Source organism: Myiozetetes cayanensis, unplaced genomic scaffold (genome assembly GCF_022539395.1).
Source record: "Myiozetetes cayanensis isolate MyiCay16 unplaced genomic scaffold, myiCay2020 scf46, whole genome shotgun sequence".
Taxonomy (NCBI): Eukaryota; Metazoa; Chordata; class Aves; order Passeriformes; family Tyrannidae; genus Myiozetetes; species Myiozetetes cayanensis.
In genome coordinates, this window is record NW_026087698.1 from 168,377 (window position 1) to 188,390 (window position 20,014).

General features: G+C 37.9%; 1 protein-coding gene across 1 annotated transcript in view; it reads left to right on the top strand.

Annotated features, from left to right (window-relative positions):
- The window catches only part of CNTNAP4 (contactin associated protein family member 4), a 146,992-nt gene extending 127,410 nt beyond the window's left edge, over positions 1–19,582 (top strand). Inside the window, exons 17-24 of the mRNA XM_050330957.1 lie at positions 2,313–2,531; positions 4,054–4,293; positions 5,416–5,640; positions 6,536–6,669; positions 7,777–7,864; positions 15,272–15,493; positions 15,859–15,930; positions 18,941–19,582. Of these exons, the coding sequence (XP_050186914.1) occupies positions 2,313–2,531; positions 4,054–4,293; positions 5,416–5,640; positions 6,536–6,669; positions 7,777–7,864; positions 15,272–15,493; positions 15,859–15,930; positions 18,941–19,134 (1,394 nt within the window). The 3' untranslated portion in view covers positions 19,135–19,582. The remainder of the gene's footprint in view (positions 1–2,312; positions 2,532–4,053; positions 4,294–5,415; positions 5,641–6,535; positions 6,670–7,776; positions 7,865–15,271; positions 15,494–15,858; positions 15,931–18,940) is intronic.
- The last annotated feature ends 432 nt before the right edge of the window (positions 19,583–20,014 follow it).

Here is a 20,014-nt window from a genome sequence, read left to right on the forward strand (position 1 = left end):
TTCCTTTATGGAAAGCACTTGGACCTTGCATTCTGTTGCATATTACTTTAAAATCCCTTTCTGCTTCTGCATATGATGGTCATACTCAAAACTCTCAATGGTTCTCTATGGCTGTGCTCCCTGTTAATCATTTTAGCCACAATTAGCCACCAACCACTCTCTCTGATTGCCATCAACCGCATCTTCCACTCCACTTTGCCAATCTATAGCTGTGCTCTGCCTATGTTTGAATGCAGCAGGACCACAGGAGTCCCTGCAATGCTTCTTGCATAATTTTTGAGTAACACCGGGGTAGGTAGGGCCCAAAAAGTACTTTTGTGTCAGACTAGAACTCCGAGATGCATCCTCTTCTGCTGCCCAAGAGACGACCAAAGTGCTCTTTGCCTCTGTCCTTTGTTGCAAGATGACAAATTCTGGAACCCAGACAACATCCTTCCTCACCCTGTGGCAAACTTTCCACAGGTGCTTTCATCACAGCTCTTATAAATCCTAAATTTCTTTCAAATTTGCAGTGTAGTTGCTTTTAGCAAGAAACACCTAAAATATTATAGAATGTTAAGTTGATTATATTTTTCACTTTTTCTGACATATTGTTGTTAGCCTTCAGACACTACAACGTATGACCACATGGTCATCTCTGTTGTTTGTGCCTTCCTCTATGGAACTTCTGCCATTAGTTCCCTTTTTTTCAAGATTATATTAATTTTTTTAGTGCTACTAACAGAATTCGTTATTTCAGTGGTTGTTTCAAAATCTTTATTGTGTGTTTTCTTACCTTTAAAATCTGAACAGTAACATTATTTATCAGATTCTGATATGCTATTTAATAGGCACATTCAGTGAGTTCAAAGCAGAATTTGTGTTTTCAGGCTTCACTCCAACAGCATCCAGAGGATTACAAAGACCTCCCTGCAGAAGGTAACATTCAGCAGAAATTCTCTTTAGCCAGTCACATGGAGTTTCTGTTGCTTTTGTTCTCCTACTGTGTGGTTGGTTTGTTTGTTTTCTTTTCTTTTATGCCTCAGTAAAGAGAGACTGAGCTCTCAATTTTGTTTGAATAAAACAAATTTATCCTAAAATTCATTTTACCAAAGAACTGGTTTTAGACATCAATTATTTCATATTATTGTTTAAAACAGTTGATTTTTAAGCAGAAAAGCTCATTTATTGCAAAAGTCTTTCTGTTTAAAAATTGCACATTATGCTTTATTTGATAAATGAAATGGTTTATGTATTTATCATTTTACTTTTCTCTCTCAGGTTCATCTGTTATAGAAAAATACTTTATAACAACAAGATTCAGGGCTTAAGGGATTGCAAACATGTGGCATTACTCAGTCTAAAGGTTGGCCAAAGTGGATCTAAATGTTATAAAAGGTCTAATCTATGTTTAAAAGCTGAAAAGAAAATAAAAATATTTTATTGAATGTTTTGTTCTAATTCAGTGAATTTCTCTTTAAAATGTTGTCTGAAGCTGGTCTGTTTCCCTTGACTACTTCTATTTTGCTTTTCTATCAGAATTCAATGTTCTAAATGGAAACCTTTTTTTTAGGATTCATGGAATCTTCTCAGACCTATAATCCTCTAATGAAATCCTTAATAATTCAAAATTATGCCAATCCCTTGTTTAGAGATTACTGGGGTTTATACATAATTATCCTTGGTCATGTGAAAGAAAAAGTTTTTGAGAGAATATTCACAAGTTTCTGTTCTTCAGTTTCTGGCATATTCCTCATCTTGTTATTTTGACCTGCAAAGATTCAGTTGCGATTTTCTAAGCAAACTATAAAACTGTGTAATGTGAACGTTGCTTAGAGAAAGATTCAATTTAAATCACTGTATGCATAGTCTTATAAACACCACAAAAATTTGGCCCCTGATATTTGTAGAGACTGTGTGAATAAATAACAAAAGCAAATAGACAGTAGAAGATGCTGGATGGATCACAGTGGTGATAATTTAAATATAATTAACAATGGCAATCAGTTAACAGGTAATCAAGAGATACATACATTTTCTCCAAACTGAAAAAATAGTGAAGCTGGCACATTTTACTGCTTCCTGACTGCTCTTCTCTCTAGGGGCCTAAAAAACAGATTAATTTCCATGCTGTGGATAAATCACTGCTCTCAATGTCAGTGAGTGTGAAGAGTGAACTGTAGGCCCCCAAAGTAAACTTTTCCTCTAAAACAGTCCTACCCCACGAAATACTCGGATAGGCCTTAAAGTAAGTTGTTCTGCTGCTTAGTGATTTTCTGACCCAAATAACTACGAAATAGTCTAAAAGCCCATTATTACTATCCCCTTTCTAGCTCCATCCGAGGTGATCTTTTCATTTGATGTTGGAAATGGGCCTACTGAGGTCACAGTGCAATCACCCACTCCCTTAAACGACAACCAGTGGCACTATGTGAAGGCTGAACGGAATGTCAAAGAGGCATCCCTGCAAATAGACCGGCTCCCTCAGAGGTCTCACAGCGCTCCACCCGACGGACACATTCGCCTGCAGCTCAACAGCCAGCTCTTTGTAGGTAGGCACTCCACTGGATATTTCCTAATTATCATCACAAACATACGAAAAGGCCAGGGGGCAGGGGGAAGGAAAGCAGACGGCAAACGGGTGTCTTGAAAACAATTCGTGTGATGGCACGAGAGCCTTTGTGAAAAGTCCATGGGGATGTTGCACTGTTTTGAGATTACAGTTTGAGTGCCTTAGCCAATAGTTACTGCTGGACAGGATTTCAAAGGGAGTTTACTTGCTTTGAGCGTTTTTTTGAAGGACAATCCAAGGGCCCAGGTTTGCACCACCTTTTGAGATGATGTCATCTGCTGACGGAAAATGTGCCATTTCTATAATTTTAAGGAAATTCTGTTGTCTGTCTTCATCCACAACTTCTTATGTTGATATATGACACTAAGGGATTTAAATAAAATGCTGGAAAGGAAGAAAAGGAGTAAAAAAAAGAATTAATTTTTTTGTTTTTAGTTATTGCAAAAAGCTATATAGAGGTATTTGTTATATACATGGTAGTGTTCTTTGCCTAATATTGCCTTATTACGAATTCATGAGTTTCTGATGTATATGTATGGTGTGCAGTATAGGAGCATGTAAAGTTGGTTCTGCTTTTTGTTTAGATCTGCTGTGAGAAAGTCATACTAAAATAACATAAGTTTTATTTGCTGTGTGTTGAGGAGGAATGCACAGAAGGTGACTGGTGGTGTTAAAACTGCAGCTACAAAAACTGTGAATCCTTAGGAGAAATTAAATGGACAGGAAAGTCTTGTGTGCTCTGATCAGAATTCTGACCTGTGCCCCAAAAGACATCAAGGGTAGAAGATGGTGCTATCAACTCTGAACACTTTCTCTAAATATTTCGATGATGTGTTGGTCTCTAGTCCTTCTAACCCTTGCTCCCAAAACAATCTAATACTACATTATACTGTATTAGCAGTTGAACATTCTGACAACTTTTTAGGAAGTAATTGACCATTGACTGAAGTGATTATTTTAGTCAAATAATTTGACAAATTTAACTGATACACGTCCGTCTCTTTTATATATAGAGCTGACTATAAAAGCTCTTGCAAGTTGTCTGTGTTGTTTTATTCAGATAGTGTTCATGTGAATAATTGTGTTGGAATATACAATTCTCTCCTCTCCTTTCCTCTCCCTCTCCTCTCCCTCTCCTCTTCTCTCCTCTCCTCTCCTCAAAATAAAACCTAAAAGAAGAAAAAAAAAAAGCATACTTTTTAGACCATACTCATTTGTGAATTTATAGAAGTGTGTTTCATTGCTTGCTATCTTACTGTAAAATGTTCTTGTTTCTCATTAAATTTTCAAGTGCTCACTGTAATTACTTGGGAAAAAAAAACCCAAAAAAAACCACCAAAACCCAAATCAGATATGCTTTTAAAGCTACTTAGAAATATTTTCACATGCATAGGCTTGTATCTTGGAAAGTCATAATATGCCATTCAGAGGCTGTAAAACATAAAGAAGCTTTTGCACATCAATTTTTAAAGTTTTAAAAGCTGTTATGAATTTATTTTCAGGGGGAACAGCATCCAGGCAGAAAGGATTTTTGGGATGCATTAGATCATTACAGTTGAATGGAATGGCCCTTGATCTGGAAGAGAGAGCAAAGATTACACCAGGAGTTGAACCAGGCTGTCCTGGACATTGTAGCAGCTATGGTAACCTGTGTCATAATGGTGGAAAATGTAGAGAGAAATACAGTGGATTCTCCTGTGACTGCACTTTCTCTGCCTATGCTGGTCCGTTCTGTAAGAAAGGCAAGCATGTCTTTTAGCTTTATCAACTATTGAAAATGGGACTGTGCAGTTCAGATCAAGATCTCTATAGCCCTTTGAAGATATGTTTAAATGCTTGCAAAATATTTGGTTTACATAATGTAGATAAATATTATGTTAATTTTTTTCAATATCTGTAAGTTTTGCTAGACATTGTTCTTCCAGAGTTAACTTACAACATACAATATTTCAGCAGGAAACCTGAGAGGATCATCATTTTCATGCAACTCCTTTGATTGTATAGTAAATCTAGCAACTGCATGGTAAAACATTTGATGTCTTTCAAACATTAATCTCAAAACTAGGACTAAATTTGGAGAACAAAGCAAGAAACTGAGCCCATTTTTCCAGCCACCTTAAAGTAGTTTCTTGGTGAAGGCATCATACTGTGAGATGATCACAATCCATCAGGTTTGAACTTAAAAGTGGAAGCTTGTCTAGAACTTTTGGTGTTTGCCTGTAATTCAGCTTTGCTAAAAATTGCTTGCTTCCTCCATGTTTTAAGTGCATTCTGCAAAGCACTAAGCAGCTCATATGCCACAACAGCATGTCCCTCTCAATTACTGAGCAGAACACCTGCCCAGACATCACTGCCACCACAAAAATAAGGCAGCTGTGGGACATCCTTCCCTGTCCACCACCATCCATAAGAAGATCATAACCTAGCTGGTATTTTCCTTTACTCTTTCCCACCTGACCAGTCTCTTTTTCCCACACACGTGTTTCGGGTGTGGCCAAGTGTAATCTACCTGTTAGGGTTCAAATTGCTGAGCCCTTTTCTTTTTAGGAGCAGTATACATATAAGCCATAATATCTTGGGCTTGAGGACTAGGATGAACACTAGACAAATAATAGACAAAAAAGCTGCACTTCTTCATGAAACAGATATTTAAGACACACATCTAAATGAACTTTTGATCTAGCTGGGGTTGGGTCTTATGTTTCTCTGTAGTTCTGAAGGGTTGGTCCATTTATATTTTTTTATCTTTGTTACTATAGTCAAGAAAGCATTTTATTTCATTCTCTAGCAGAAAGAAAAAGAAAAGGAAAAGCTGTAATATTATTGTGCATGAAAGTTAAATAGTTAATCACTTTTTGTTTCAGAGATCTCTGCCTATTTTGGGACTGGCGCTTCCGTGACCTACAACTTCCAGGAATACTACACGCTGGCTAAAAATTCCAGTTCTCACGCGTCATCTTTCTATGCTGACATGACACTGAACAGGGAAGCAATCACGTTTGCCTTTCGGACAACACGGACACCGAGCCTGCTGCTGTACGTCAGCTCCTTCTACAAGGAGTACCTCTCGGTCATCCTCACCAGGAACGGTGAGTGTTCGGGTCGGCTGTCTGGGGACACCAATGAACATCACAACTGTCAGCCCACACTCCCTCTGATCTCCACACCTGAAACAAGAACTGTTTATTGTCATGTCGCTGCTTTTAGACGGAATTTTTTGCGTTTTCTCCTGCGTCAAGAAAGATTCTTTCCACGTGAAAACATTCCTCCTACTGTAGTTTCAACTTCTGCTGCAGTTCTTTTATGGTGTTGTCGAAAATACTTATTTCTGAAAGTCCTTTGGAAATTTTTTGGGGTTTTGGAAGTTTTGAAATGAAAATCAAAAATTTATCTGAGCCGCGTGCTACTCATGAGCCCTAATAATTGCCATCCTAAAAATAAATAATTAAATAGTTTTTGAAAGTGCAATATCCATTCCCCACATTAATCAGAGGTCATTTCATTCATCTGATTTCATAAACTACTTAAATACTAATGAAAATATATATGTATACACACCTGTGAAAATACACGTAACAGTTAAATTATGTGTATTTTTATGTGTAATGTTCAGTTAAGCTGAACATTAAATGTTAGTTGGATTTTTCCTTTCCATTCTTTCTTCTAAATCTAAATAATTGTGGTTTGTTTTTTTTTTTTTTTTTTAAATAAGAAACCTCCACAGACTGAATTACATCTCTGGGTCTATAAAAGACTCCTCGCAGTCACAGTGGTTTTATGCTCACAGAAGGTTCTGTGCTATCCCAGGTACATATTTGGATGTAAAATAACTGTAGTATCATCCCCACCACGTGAGGTGGAACATGCTTTGCTCATGACTGGCCTGGGTCTGACATGGATCTTGATTTCCAGAGGATGAGCAGAACGTTGTAGTCCACCTGCAGCTGTCCTTTACCACACCTTCTGCTCTATCTGTCCCTTCAGGGAGTTTACAGATTCGGTACAAGCTAGACAGCCATCAAGGCCCTGATGTTTTCAGCATCAGTTTCAAAAGCATGGCTGATGGACAACTGCAACACGTGAAGATTAACAGAGAGGAGGAAATGCTCTTTGTAGAGGTAACTCAGGAAAAAAACCAAACCAAACCAAACCAAAACAAAAGGTTGATCATCATAAAGCAGAAAATGCAAAGTTGCAACAAGGCAGTTAGCCCCAAACAAAGTGTTTCAATATTTCAGTTAAGCAAGGTGAAGCTTAACAATCTCATGATGCACAGTGAAAATTTATGTCAGCCAATATCTTTCATGTTAATCTTGTCTACTTCAGAAGGCTAAAATTGCCTCATAATTTTATATGAAAATGCAATTAATTGCTTGATGGTTAAACTTTCAAAATTTGTTAAATACGTGTGACTGCTATTGTTTGCTTTGGGTTTTGCATTTTGCTTTTTTGATTCAAATTCTGCATTTAACTTCAGTACAACTACATTGTCACCCAGGTAGTCTTTTGTAAAATTTTCTGTGGTCTCTTTTACATCATCAAAGGAATGTGGCTATGAAGGAGAATATACTTTTTAATATTTTTTGTGATAAAAAAGAAATATTTATTTTTCTATTGATACCTACTAACATGCAAAAAAGTGTTGGTTTTTTTAATAGAAATTTTAAAAACCTGGATATCCTAGTATTTACAATTACAATTTACAATTACTAAATTACAATTTTGTATTTTGAGGCTATTTTTAATTATGAAATACTACTTGGCTTTAAGTAGTTCTAGAGGTACCCTGGGATGCAGAGTATTTGCAATATAACATTTAATCTTTATAAATTTAATACTGAGTATCTTTTTTAATGGAAAGAACTTTTTCATATTTTTCAAGGTTTACTATTATCATTCATCTTATAGATGAAAAAGAAGGAATCAGAAAAATCTTTTTAAAATAATAATCATAATCTTTTTAATGAAATAATAATAAATAATAATAATAAAATAAAATAATCTTTTTAATAAGATAAATAAAGGCTTATTAAATTGAGTGCTTGGGAGGTACCAGTGATCTGAGGAAACTAAAATCTATTCCTTTATGAGTTTTTATGCTATAACTAACAAATACCTTCCTCAGATCCTTTTATTTTTAACCTTGATCTTACCTGATATTTTGAAAATCTTGACTACTATCTCATCCCTTATTCTACTTTGTTCATCACTCTATCACTCTACAGATAAACCAGAAGGAAAGAATGAAGTTTATTCTGTCTTCAGGCACAGAATTCAATGCAATCAAGTCTCTCACTCTTGGCAAGATTTTAGGTAAGTGGAACACTACAGTGTTTTCTGAGACATGGATCAAAATGTCATCATGGGGCACAGAAAATAACTCTAATCTCATTGAAAGACATTTGTTGTCATGGATTTATTTAGAGACAGAATAACAATCAATGTAGAAACCTCAGTTCTGTTGAAATACAGATATAATCATGGGTAAGTGCTTCCTGAGAAGGTGATCAAGTACAAGATGATTGTACACTTCTCCCTCTCTCTCGTTTGGCAATCAAGCATAATGAAATACCTCATTTTTTCTGTTCTGAAGAGAAAATAAATCACGTTGAAATCACACACAAAGATGGTAGAATACTGTTAATCACATAACATACTTGAAAAACTTCCCGTGATTAGATTATGATGCACACAGTTAAGAACATGGTAAGTCAAGTCTTTGTTCAATGTTCTTTTAAAGTCAAGTTAAGTTATGGCAAAATATTTTGTCTAGTGATGATTCTTCAAGATATGTCTGTTTCTCTGTAAAAATGATTAGAATGGAATTTACCAATCTACAGTTACGATTTTGTTAACGTTCTTTAAAGAAAACAGAAATAACCTGGACTAAATTTCTCAGGATATTATTATTTTCATGTCTTTCACACTGGGAAAACTCTGCGATAGAGGAAAATTTGATGCTGGTACAAATTTAAAGGATATTATTCATTCCCCTAAAGCAATTTCATAGAATCATAGGTTTGGGTGGAAGAGGACCTTAAAGATCATCCAGTTCCAACACCCCTGCTGTGGGCAGGGTCAGCTTCCCCTAGACCAGGTCCTTCAAAGCCCCATCCACTGACCATGAACACCTTCAACGAGAGGACATCCACTGCTTCTCTGGACAACCTGTTCCAGTGTCTCTCACCCACCCAGTAAGGAATTTCTTCCTGGTTTCCAATCTAAATCCACAACTGTTCAGTTTAAAGCCCCTCTGTTCTATTACTACATGTCCACGTAAAAAATCACTCTCTGCTTTCTTGAGGCTTCCTTTGGTGGAAGGGTGCTGTAAGGTCACCCTGGAGCCTCCTCTTCTTCAGGGTGAACAGCCTAACTCTCTCAGTCTTTCCCCATGGGAGAGGTTCTCCAGTCCTTTCATCATCTTCATGGTCCTCCTCTAGACTCACTCTAACAAGTGCTCGTCTTTCCTGTGCCAGGGACCCCAGAGCTGGGTGCTGTACTCCAGGAGGAGTCTCACCAGAGCAGAGAGGCAGGGTCACCTCACTCGACCTGCTGGCCACGCTGCTTTTGATGAAGCCCAGGATCATAAAATCATAGAATAATAGGATGTCCTGGGTTGGAAGGAACCATAAAGACAACCTCACTCCAACTCCCCCGTCGTGGGCAGGGCCACGTCCCACTAGACCAGGGTTGCTCAGAGCTTATAGGTCTTAAATGTTTATGATTTTATGTAACACTCAGGTTATCACTATTACTAGAAACAATTCTATCTATTTTTAATAAACACAATTTTTAACAGGAATTATGAACCATATTCCAAAACAAAATTTAGTAAGGATAATTCCTCCCTCTCCATCTTGTTGGTACTTGAACATTCAACCACTAAACTGCTCCCAGAGCATATGGCACAGGATTGTGTTCAGGCAGTTCTTGAATAACCTCAGTGAGGGACACTCCCTCCCTGGGTAATCTATTCCAGTTCTTGGTCACCTGCACTGTAAAGAAGTTCTTCTTCATATTCAGGTGGAACTTCCTGGGCATCAGTTTCTGGCCATTGCCTCTTGCCTTGTTGCTCAGCACCACTGAGCAGGGCCTGGTCCATCCTCCTGACACCCTCCATTCATCTCTTCTGGAGTCTAAACAGGCCCAGCTCCCTTAGGCTTTCCTTGTAAGAAGTATGTGATATGTGACTTGGAAGACATTGGGTTTTCTTCTGTACTTAGTATAGACAATTGATTAATTCGCCTTGCTCTCCCCTAAGCTTATAGGAACCATTTATATGCTTTTATGTAAGACCTACCTTAAACCAGAACATTGAAGAAGGTTTTTTTCTTCACATTCAGTTGCATATGTTTTTATTTAGAGGAATTTTATTACTGTGGAATAGAGGTGCTGCTCCAAGATCCATGTAAATCTGCCATTTTTCGTATAGTACCTGTGGGAATAGTATAAGTGCTTTGATAAATCAGTGTTTCTGCCATGGTAATACACTCAGAGATACTCTCCTGATAGTAAAAAATGCTTATGTTTTCCAAAATGATCTTCTACTGAGAAGCAAAACATTATCTGAAATAGCCCATCATGCCACCGGATGGCAGGCAGTAAGTCTCTCCCAGTTTCTGTCTGACATCTATTTCCATTCAGAGAATGTAAATCCAAATAAAAATGTATATGAATTGATTTTTCTACTTCATACCGAGGAAAAATTGAAGATTAACTCTTTCTGTAAGACATGGATGTGCATACATACACATACAAATACACACAAAAATCAGTTCTAAGTACACACTCTCCTGATGTAATCTCATCTAGAAAAAAAAAGGACTAAATGAAATCTTCAGTGCAATTTCACAACAGAGAAGCATAATTAAGATGATTTCTGACCTACAGTAGTTTTGAAAAATAGATAGGCAAGGGGATTAATTGAGAAAGATTTGAATGTGGTGTTTCCAGTGCAATTAATTTAACAGGCTGCAGTGTAAGGTCATAGAAATACAGAATCATTTGAGTTGAAAGACCCTTAAAATATAATCTATTTTTACCCTCTGTGCTATGGGCAGCAACATCTTTCACTAGACCAGGTTACTCAAAACCCCATTCAACCCGGCCTTGAACACTTCCAGAGATGGGGCATCTACAACTTTTCTGGGCATCCTGTTCCAGTGCCTCACCAACCTTATAGTAAAGCATTTCTTCTTCATGTTGAATCTAAACCCACCATTTTTCAGTTTAAAGCCATTGCCCTCTGTCCTATCCCTGTGTGAGAATTCTCTGCAGCTCTCTTGTAGGCCTCCTTTGGGAAGGGGAGGGCTGCTGTAAGGTCTCCCTGGGCCCTTTTCTTCTCCATGATCAACAGCCCCAATTTTCTCAGCCTTTCTCCATAGGAGAAGTATTGCTGCCCTCTGACCATTTCTGTGGCTCTCCTCTGTACCAGCTCCAACAGGGTCATGCCCATCTCTTGCTGGGAACCCCAGAACTGGACACAGTGCTTCTGGTGGGGTCTCACAAGAGCGGAGCAGAGGACTGTGAGACACTGAAAGGGTTTATGGCTTAAACATCACTGAAAGACTTTTGTCCACTGTAGCAAACTGTGCAAAAGAGGCAGCTGCACAACAAAGCCCCCCCCCTCTGCCTGAATATGTCAAATAATTTGGACTGTGACAGGAGCTCCTGATAAGGCGGTACTGTTCTCGAGTTATCCCAAGAGAAGAATGTGTCCACAAGTGTGAAAGACTGGAATACTGATGGCTCAGACAACCAAGCTAAAAGCTTCTGATGGGCAAAGAAACCACCCAGGTGCCGAGGGTGTGCACACCCACCTCAGGCAACAAGCTGGGTAAGATGAGGAAAGAGGCAAATCCTGTTTCTTTGTCCCTACACAAATGATTCGGCTGTGATAAGTCCCCTCTGGGGAAGCATCAGGACAATTCACAGATGGCCTGAAGATATTAACATCTGCCATAATGGACACTGGAAGCAGCTGTAAGGTCTTAGAAGTCACAAAATATCCCGTGATCCAGTATTTCATCATCCACTGTAAAACTCCCCACCCCAAGGTGGGGTGTTTTGTGTGGGGGTGTTTATACCTAGCCTAAGCCAAATAAAAGACAGCACAGACATCACTCAACACACTTGGAGTTCTTCCTTCACCACCCTGGACTTCACACACATGGGACTTCCCTTAAAACCATGGACTTCTTCCTCCACCAGATGGGCTTCTTCCCTCACACAGATCTTCCCTCAGCACCCTGGACTTCCCTCACTGAGTCTTCTTCTCTCACCTCCCTGGGTCTCCCTTGATGGATCCAGACTGTGACCACCACTTTGACAAGACTGGGACTCTCATCATCCAGAAGAAGATCAATAGGACACCATTGGAATCCACAGAGTGGTGATAAATCTGTCTCTCTGTCACACTCTTTCTCTCCCCCTTTCTCTTTCTTTCCTATTTCTTTCTATCTCTACCTCACACTTACTGTTAAATAAAAACCACTAATGACTGTGACATGTGATCTGGTTTGCACCTTAATTCAGGCAGAAGCATCTCTAGAATAACTGGATCATGACAAGGGGGGAGTGTCAGACCCCCCCAGTCTGTACTGATTTTAGGGATTGTCGAGACCCAGGTGCAGAACCCTGCACTTGGTCTGGTGGAATTTCATGATGCTCACATGGTCCCAATCCTCAAGACTGTCAAGGCCCTTCTGGGTGGCATTCAAATGTGTCAGCTGCACCACTCAGTGTCATCCACAGACTTTTTTAGGACACACTCAACCCTACTCTTGATGTGGATTAATAAGGATATTGAATAGTAACAGTGCTGCTGTGGACCCCAAAGAAACACCACCTGTTACCAATCTCCATTTAGACACTGAGATGTTGGGTGCAACTGTTTAGATAAGGTGCTCCAGTCAATTCTTTGTCCATCAAATGGGTGGTTGTGGGTTTTGATTCTGAAAAACAGAAATACAAGCTTTTGGAATGTAGATTTTATTTATAGAACTTACAGTCCAGAAAGGAATTGGTACGTAGGCATGCACAGAGAATGGAAAAATAATGATCATTTAAGCATAACTCTAAAACAATACTGGCTGAAATTCAAAATAATTAAAAAAAAAGTATTTCCTGACCCCAGAAATTGATGATAAAAATGTATCAGGTATTTATAATGATTTTTTTTCTCAGTGATTTTTGAATGACTTTGGGAATCTGGAGAGATTCCAGCTGACAGGAACATGTCTAGTGTTGTCCTGATTTTCAAGAAGGTCAAGAAGATTGACCCTGGAAAATACAGGCCTGTCAGTCTCACTTCAGTGCCTGATAAAATTATGGAGAAGATTATTCTAGCAGGTATTGAAAAACACCTGAAGGACGATGCAGTCATCAGTCACAGCCAGCACGGCTTCCTGAGGGGAGAGTCCTGCTTGTCAGGCTTAATTTCCTTTAATGACAACGAAACCCACCCAGCTGATCAAGGGAAGCCAGTTGACGTAATCTCTCTGGATTTCAGTAAAGATTTTGACACTGTCTCTCACAGGATGCTTCGGGTAAAACTGGCTGGTCACTAGTGGGGTCCCGCAGGGCTCCACATCAGGCCCAGTGATCCTCAACAGCTTCGTAAATGATTGGATGCAGGACTTAAAGGAGCACTAATTTTGCTGATGATACTGAACTGGGAAGAGCTGTTGATCTCCTCAAAGACGGAGAGGCCTTGCAGAGGGATCTTGATAAATTAAGGGGCTGGGCAATCACCAGCTGTTCACGGAGTTCAACAAAGACAAGTGCTGGATTCTGCACCTGAGATGGGGCAACTCTGGATGTACCTTCAGACAGGGAGATGAGACACTGGAGAGCAGCCCCGTGGAAAAGACAGGTCTTGTCTTAAAAAGTTCTGATATGAGCTGTATCTCAGCTGACTTTCTGCTTGACTGTTTCACAGAGGATAGATGGCTGAAGCAGAATTCAAGAGTTGTTGAGTTTCTGTTTATCTTTTGAGGGGTTTTTTTTGTGGGTTTGGTTTTTTTCCTTCTTTAATAAAAAAAAAAATATTGGTGGAGTAATTTGTCTCTGGTGAAAAAACTTGAGTATATTTAGCAAACAAATTGCTATAAAGATACTTAAGGATGCATAACTACAGTTTACTACTATATACAATCTCCAATAAACAATTTGTGTTTTATATGTGTCATTTCAGTCAATTTTTTACTTTAGCACTAAAGTTGAGAATGGTCGTCTTCTCTAAACTTTTATCATCAAGATTGCTTGATCTAATAAAAAGTTTTACTTTATCACAGCAGTATTTTCTAATTAAGGAGTCAAGTGAACTGAAAGGGTTTAAAACATCTAATTTCTTTTTACATTATACACATACAATATTTAATAAATGATCTGTGTACAAAACTAAAAAATAATACAAACCACTCTACTCGTGAGGTTTTCAACCCTTCTTGTAGTTAGAGGTATATATTTTTATTGCAGGGGGTTTGGTACTATGTTTACTTGCCACCTCAATGTTAATCTTTTTCTTAAAACATCCAGTCCTAGCAGATCCTTCAGTGCAGAGGCAAACATCACAAACAGATGCAAAGAGAAAAGAGGCAGTTAGACAGCCAACTTTTTATGTACTCCATCGGTGTAGGGGAGCAGACTTTTGGCTGACACCCTATCTAATAATATATCATTGCAATAAGCAGAGAGTAGATGAGGAAAACACTGCTGTGCCATTTTGCAACGTTCTACCCAAACACATTAACCAATTTTTTAATATTAATTTAATACATTTTACTGAGGAGTACACTGTATGTTGGTGCTTGAAATTGTCATGGTAGCCACTGTAAAGATCACAAGTTCACTCATGGGTTCTAGGGTATGCTGGAGGTGGAAATGAATGAGATGAAATTCCCATTTTATTTTCAAAAACTTGAAAATTGACTTGCGTTGTGAGTCCACTTTGAACACCTAGTGTTTCCAGATCCTTTGCTTAAATTAGAACTACCAGAGTAAATAATAAACAGTCTGTTTTCCACATCAAAAGTAGTGCATTAGTGAGCATTACCTGGAGAATAAACAGAGTTCTGCCACGCTGTGTACATGCATTCAGAAAGGTAGCTCTAGAGAATAAGGTGAGGAGATAAATTTTCCTTTTTGGGAAAAATTATGGTATCATATTTTAAAATGTGTAGTAAATTGGAACACTAATCATTTTTTAGAATTTCACAGAAAATATCTTGATGGATTTTCAGAATCTGAGATCTTCAAAGAGTTGTTGTTTTGATAGACTTGATCATGATGACAGTAGGTATATGAATCTGTGGAAGGAATATGTTCCTTATGAGGGCATCTAATAAAATGTTGGTTTGAAGGATACATGCTGTACCCTCATTCTTTTGCAGAATGAAAAAGTGTTGTATTTCGATTTAAATATTTTAGTTACGTTAGAAAGTTTTTGCTTTGGAACTTGCTATTGTGATTTAAAAACATATCCCTTAGCTAATTAGCAAATATCATCTGGAAAAAAGAAAAAAAAAAAAAAAAAGAGGTTGAATGTATCTCACTGTCTTTTCATTAAAGACAGGCAAGAAAGGGATTCAGTGCATCTACATATGTTGCTGCAACTCAAATATGCTCAGAGGAACACAGGTTAATTATTCATTTATTCTTCTGTCGCTTTATTTTGTACATGTGTACTATGATTAATTGTGTTCTGCTCCTTTTGATTAGCAGAGAACAGCGACGTAGATGAGGAGACTATGAAGGCAAACTCTCAGGGGTTCGTTGGATGTCTCTCTTCAGTGCAGTTCAACCACATTGCTCCTTTGAAGGCTGCACTGCACCACAGCAGCTCAGCCCCTGTCATTGTAAAGGGACATTTCACTGAATCCAACTGTGGTACTTTGGCTGGAGCTGACTCAACATCAAGTGAAACAACCCATTCATTTGCAGGTAGCATATGGTTATCACTTCCTCTGATCTCTGAAGCAAAATCTAAATACAACACTCATGACCTGAATCACAATTGGCTTCTTATTTTTCCATGTGGGTTAATATCTCAGGGGTAGTTTGAAAACAATTCTCTTTCATATGTACTTACTTCCATTTCTCTAGCCCTTATCTATTCATCTGAATGTTTACTTTCTCTTTTTATCTCTGCAAAGTGTCACCTACATCACTGTTTTTCTTTGCATGCTTACTGACCCACACTGCTGCCTCTGTACCACTTTGTAAACGAGCTTGTAACCTTGTGAGAATTTCTTGAAGACCCTTCTCTATTTGTCTGTCATTTTCTTTCTTTTTTTTTTCTGCTGCAGATCACTCTGGACCAATAGATGAGGGAAAACCCTTAGCTAATGCAATCAGAAGTGACTCTGCAATTATTGGAGGTAATAGGGACTATAAAAATTTTGTAGGAACCTTTTTTTTTTTTTTCTAACCATGATGCTTTCAATACTGAAGTCAGTTTAGCTTTGTGTTCCCAAAGAAACCAGTAGAAAGTCTTCATTTTACTACAACTGGTGGACAAACAAAAATCAAGCACTACAGTCAAATGCAATTGATAGCTCTCACATTTTCCTGTTATATAAATTCGTGCCATCATTCTTTCCATATATTGGTACAATCTGCTGAAAAACAAGACAGTAAGAACAGTTTTCCAACCTGTATAATTCTGGTGTCTGTGACTTAAAAATGTACTTGGATTTGTCGTAACAAATAGCATATATTTAAGAAAGAGTTATCTTTTCTTCTTGACTTTGCCAAAACATTACCTTTTGCTACACAAGTCAGGTTCATAATCTTCTTTAATAGATCTGAACAACAAAGACTTTTTCTTCAGAAAATGATGTTTAACACTGCTTGAATCAATCCTTTGACAGGTTTCATCCAAGGTTCACATTTGGAAAGCAATGTACTCATGGATAGACTATCACTTCCATTGATTTAGAGTTTAAAAATAAAATGTGTGTTAAAATAATAATAATAATAAAATAATTGCTGTTGGTTTGAAGTATCACTTATCCTCCATTTTCTTCCTATTTCTCTTTGGTAACTTTGGTCAGCTGAAATAGAACTACAAATGATCACCCAAAAACGTTTTCCAAAACATTTATTTTATTTTAACAGAGGAATAGGGGCAGAACCATGTAGAGTTCAGTTACTCCTAAAGTGACTGTGTTGATAGTTACTTTTTATGCCTATCAGAACACATAGGGTATAAAGCTTAGGATAGATGTGTTGTGCTTAAAGTGCAAGACTGATAATCAGGATATTCAGATTCCATTACTGTGTCTTTCTGGCTGATTGTCCTTAAGACAAGATCCATCTCTGTTGTAGTGGGGAAGCCTACCAATTCTGTCTCTTTAGCAGGCATGAGGAGTGCTTAAGTACTTCATGAGCACAGTTTGGGATTGGGGAACCTCAGGAGAATTTAAACTCCTGTCACCACTATTGGAGCAATAATATGTCTATGTCAGTTCAGTATTTTTCTCTCAAGGAATAGTATTGCCTCCTGTGCCAATCATCCCCTGTGAGAATTTCTGCTAGTATTTATTCTCTTGGAAAGAAGTGAGGGGAGAAAAACAAAAAAAAAAACTTGGTTTTTATCATTAAGATGATGTTTTCACAGGGTAATTCACTGTTTCAATTTGCATTAGTTATCTTGACATAAAGAGGGCAGCGGGATGAAAAGGTCATCCTCTCCATCTTTTCAATAATGGAAAAGTTTACCTTTTAAGAGCTTTCAAAGCCTTAGCAGACAAATGAAATAGTGGAATTTAGCTGAATAAGGCTGCCAAGGCTTCTCGATGAGGTGAAAAGTGTTTAACTCTGTGGAAAGTGGAATTAAGAACCTGCAGTCACCTGTGTGTCATTTAAATAATAATACCTGCTGTGGTCAGGGCATGCCCAAAGCACACTGTGAGATCAGTGACCCTTAACACAGTAATACCAAAGATAGTAAAATAAGAGATAATAAAGTCTAGAAGCTTCCTTGTTTGTAAAGTGATACTTACACTTGTATAATTTTATATACATGAACTGAGATTTTACCACTGAATTCAGTGAGGTCAGAATTTAAAAATATTTTTTCTGAACTGTTTACATGTCACATTTTTTCAAAACTTGTTTTACTGAAAAGATGAGTATTATTTTACATACATATCTGCATATAAAGATCATTATGTACTAGGTAACTTAGTATGGGTGGGGATTTTTAAATGTACTAACAACAAAGTAATTTTTTAACTTTAATTTAAAGTAGTTACAATCCTTTTAAGATAATAGTACCCTTACCATTTAGTTAAACCCATTTGGGAATATGAATTCACAATTTTTCTACTGCTTAACTATGTTTGTTTAAAGTCAAAACAAAGCAAGCTCTACAACACTCAGTAAAAGCTTAAAGTACCCTTAAATGAGTGTAACTGAGAATGGTACCACTTCAGCTACTTCACAAAGAGCAAGTTTATAGAAAAGATCTTACAGAGGGCATCCACTGTGATTGTGAAACTGAAGGACTGTTCTACTTAATCTAAATAAGAACAGGATTACTCATACTGTAGTATGAGTAATATACTCACACTTCAGAAAAGAAGATATCATACAAAAACCTGTATATTCTTACAATGATGGATGGATGCTCTTATTAGAGAACAAGAAAAATGACTTGTGCTGAATTTTGGATGGTCTGCTGTTGTTTACAGTGCTAAGAGACTATGTATTTTTATTTTTCTTGCAGTGGTGACCAGGTTTTGCAGCAGATTGTCCCTTCATCTAGTATAGCTGAACCACTGCATTGCAGCTGTTTTCCAGGCTGCTTATTGCTTTTTCTCAACCAACACCCTAGTCTTGCTTTCTGCCCCTTTGACAAACATGATCTGTCTCCCTTGTGTTTCATTTCTCCTCAAATTCCTCTCCTGGCCCACGCTCTGATTCATGAACCTAAGGGCCTGAGACCATCATGACAGGAAGAATGAGGAGGAGGGGTGATGGGCTGAGAGTCTGTAAGGTCATGCTTATCTCTCCTCAGTGCTCCTAATCTGCCATGCCTTGAGTTCGGAGCCTGGCAGAGATCTAGCTCCTGATTGTGAAGGAGGAAAAGAAACCCCTCTAATCTACAGTGGTCTTCCACTTGAAAATTTCAAAAACAACAGTATCCTGTGGACTTTTAATTTTTATTTTTAACAGTGTGCAATATTTCAAAACAATCACCATGAAGCTTATATTACAGTGCTGTCTCTGATTTGAAAGCAGTTATGTCTTCTTATTTTGCAGGCTTCCCTACAAGCCCTTCCATTATGTGATGTAGTCATTCCTTCTTTGTCCTGCTCTCTGGCCCACGTGTTATTATTTGCCTGTCCTTTCTCATGACTTTTTTTTTCTCTCTTCTTCCTCTAGGTGTGATAGCAGTTGTGATATTCATCCTCCTTTGCATCACAGCCATAGCCATACGCATCTATAAAAAAAAAGGCATATACTCAAAAAACGAGGCAAAAGGATCTGAAAATGAAGACAGTGCTGAATCTGCGTTGAAAAGTGAGCTCAGCATGCAGAACACAGCCAATGAAAATCAAAAGGAATACTTCTTCTGATGTCGTTAATGGTTTAATCTAATATAATCATGTGACAGTCTGACTTTCTTGCTAAGCCAGGGGTTCTCACTGGACAGAAAAAGCTCTTGCACAGTACACTAAATGCAATGGATTTGAGACTTACTATACTCCATATGTTCAGTCTCACTGATTGCTGTAGGGGGCCTCTTTAAATTACATGCATTCCTTAGCTATTATACCGTAAATGCATTTTATGTAACAGTGACTTAGATATTGTAACCAATTTCATCGGTGGTAGTTTCCGACTGTTCTGATGTGACCTTCTACAACTGAAGTTTAATGTACACACTGAATATGATTTTTGAATGGGAAAACTGTTATGAAGTTATTCCTACTCTTTTCTTTAAAATTTGATTCAGGGGTTTTGTTCAAGGTAAAAGGTGGATTCTAATACTTTGTGTTACTAAAGAGATTCTGCTGTGCTGCACTGTGGTGATCCCTCTTCCTTCCTCAAACAAAAATGCCTTTTGAAACGCTATTAGCTGGTGCCAGGATCTGCTTGTGAGCCATGGTATTTGGTGTCCAAAACAAACCGTATTGATTTCCCCTGGGATCTGACCGATATCATCATTATTCCTTCTTTTTGGCAAGCTTAGCAGAACTGAAAGGTATAAAATGTGCTGAAATGTTTTAAAATCTCTTTGGCAGGAGGCTTTCCCTTATGGTCAAGTGATGGCACCAAGAGACTCATGGACATTTTGGGCATTTTAAATAAAATTGGAGGGGTTGAGGGGGAAGCAAAATTTTTGATTGGAAAGATCAAGTAATACGCTGAAAGTAGTTAAATTATCATAAGTAAAAACAACAAAAGAGGATCAAGGATCCCCTGGAAATTAATAAGGTTGCTTCTGTCAGGAAG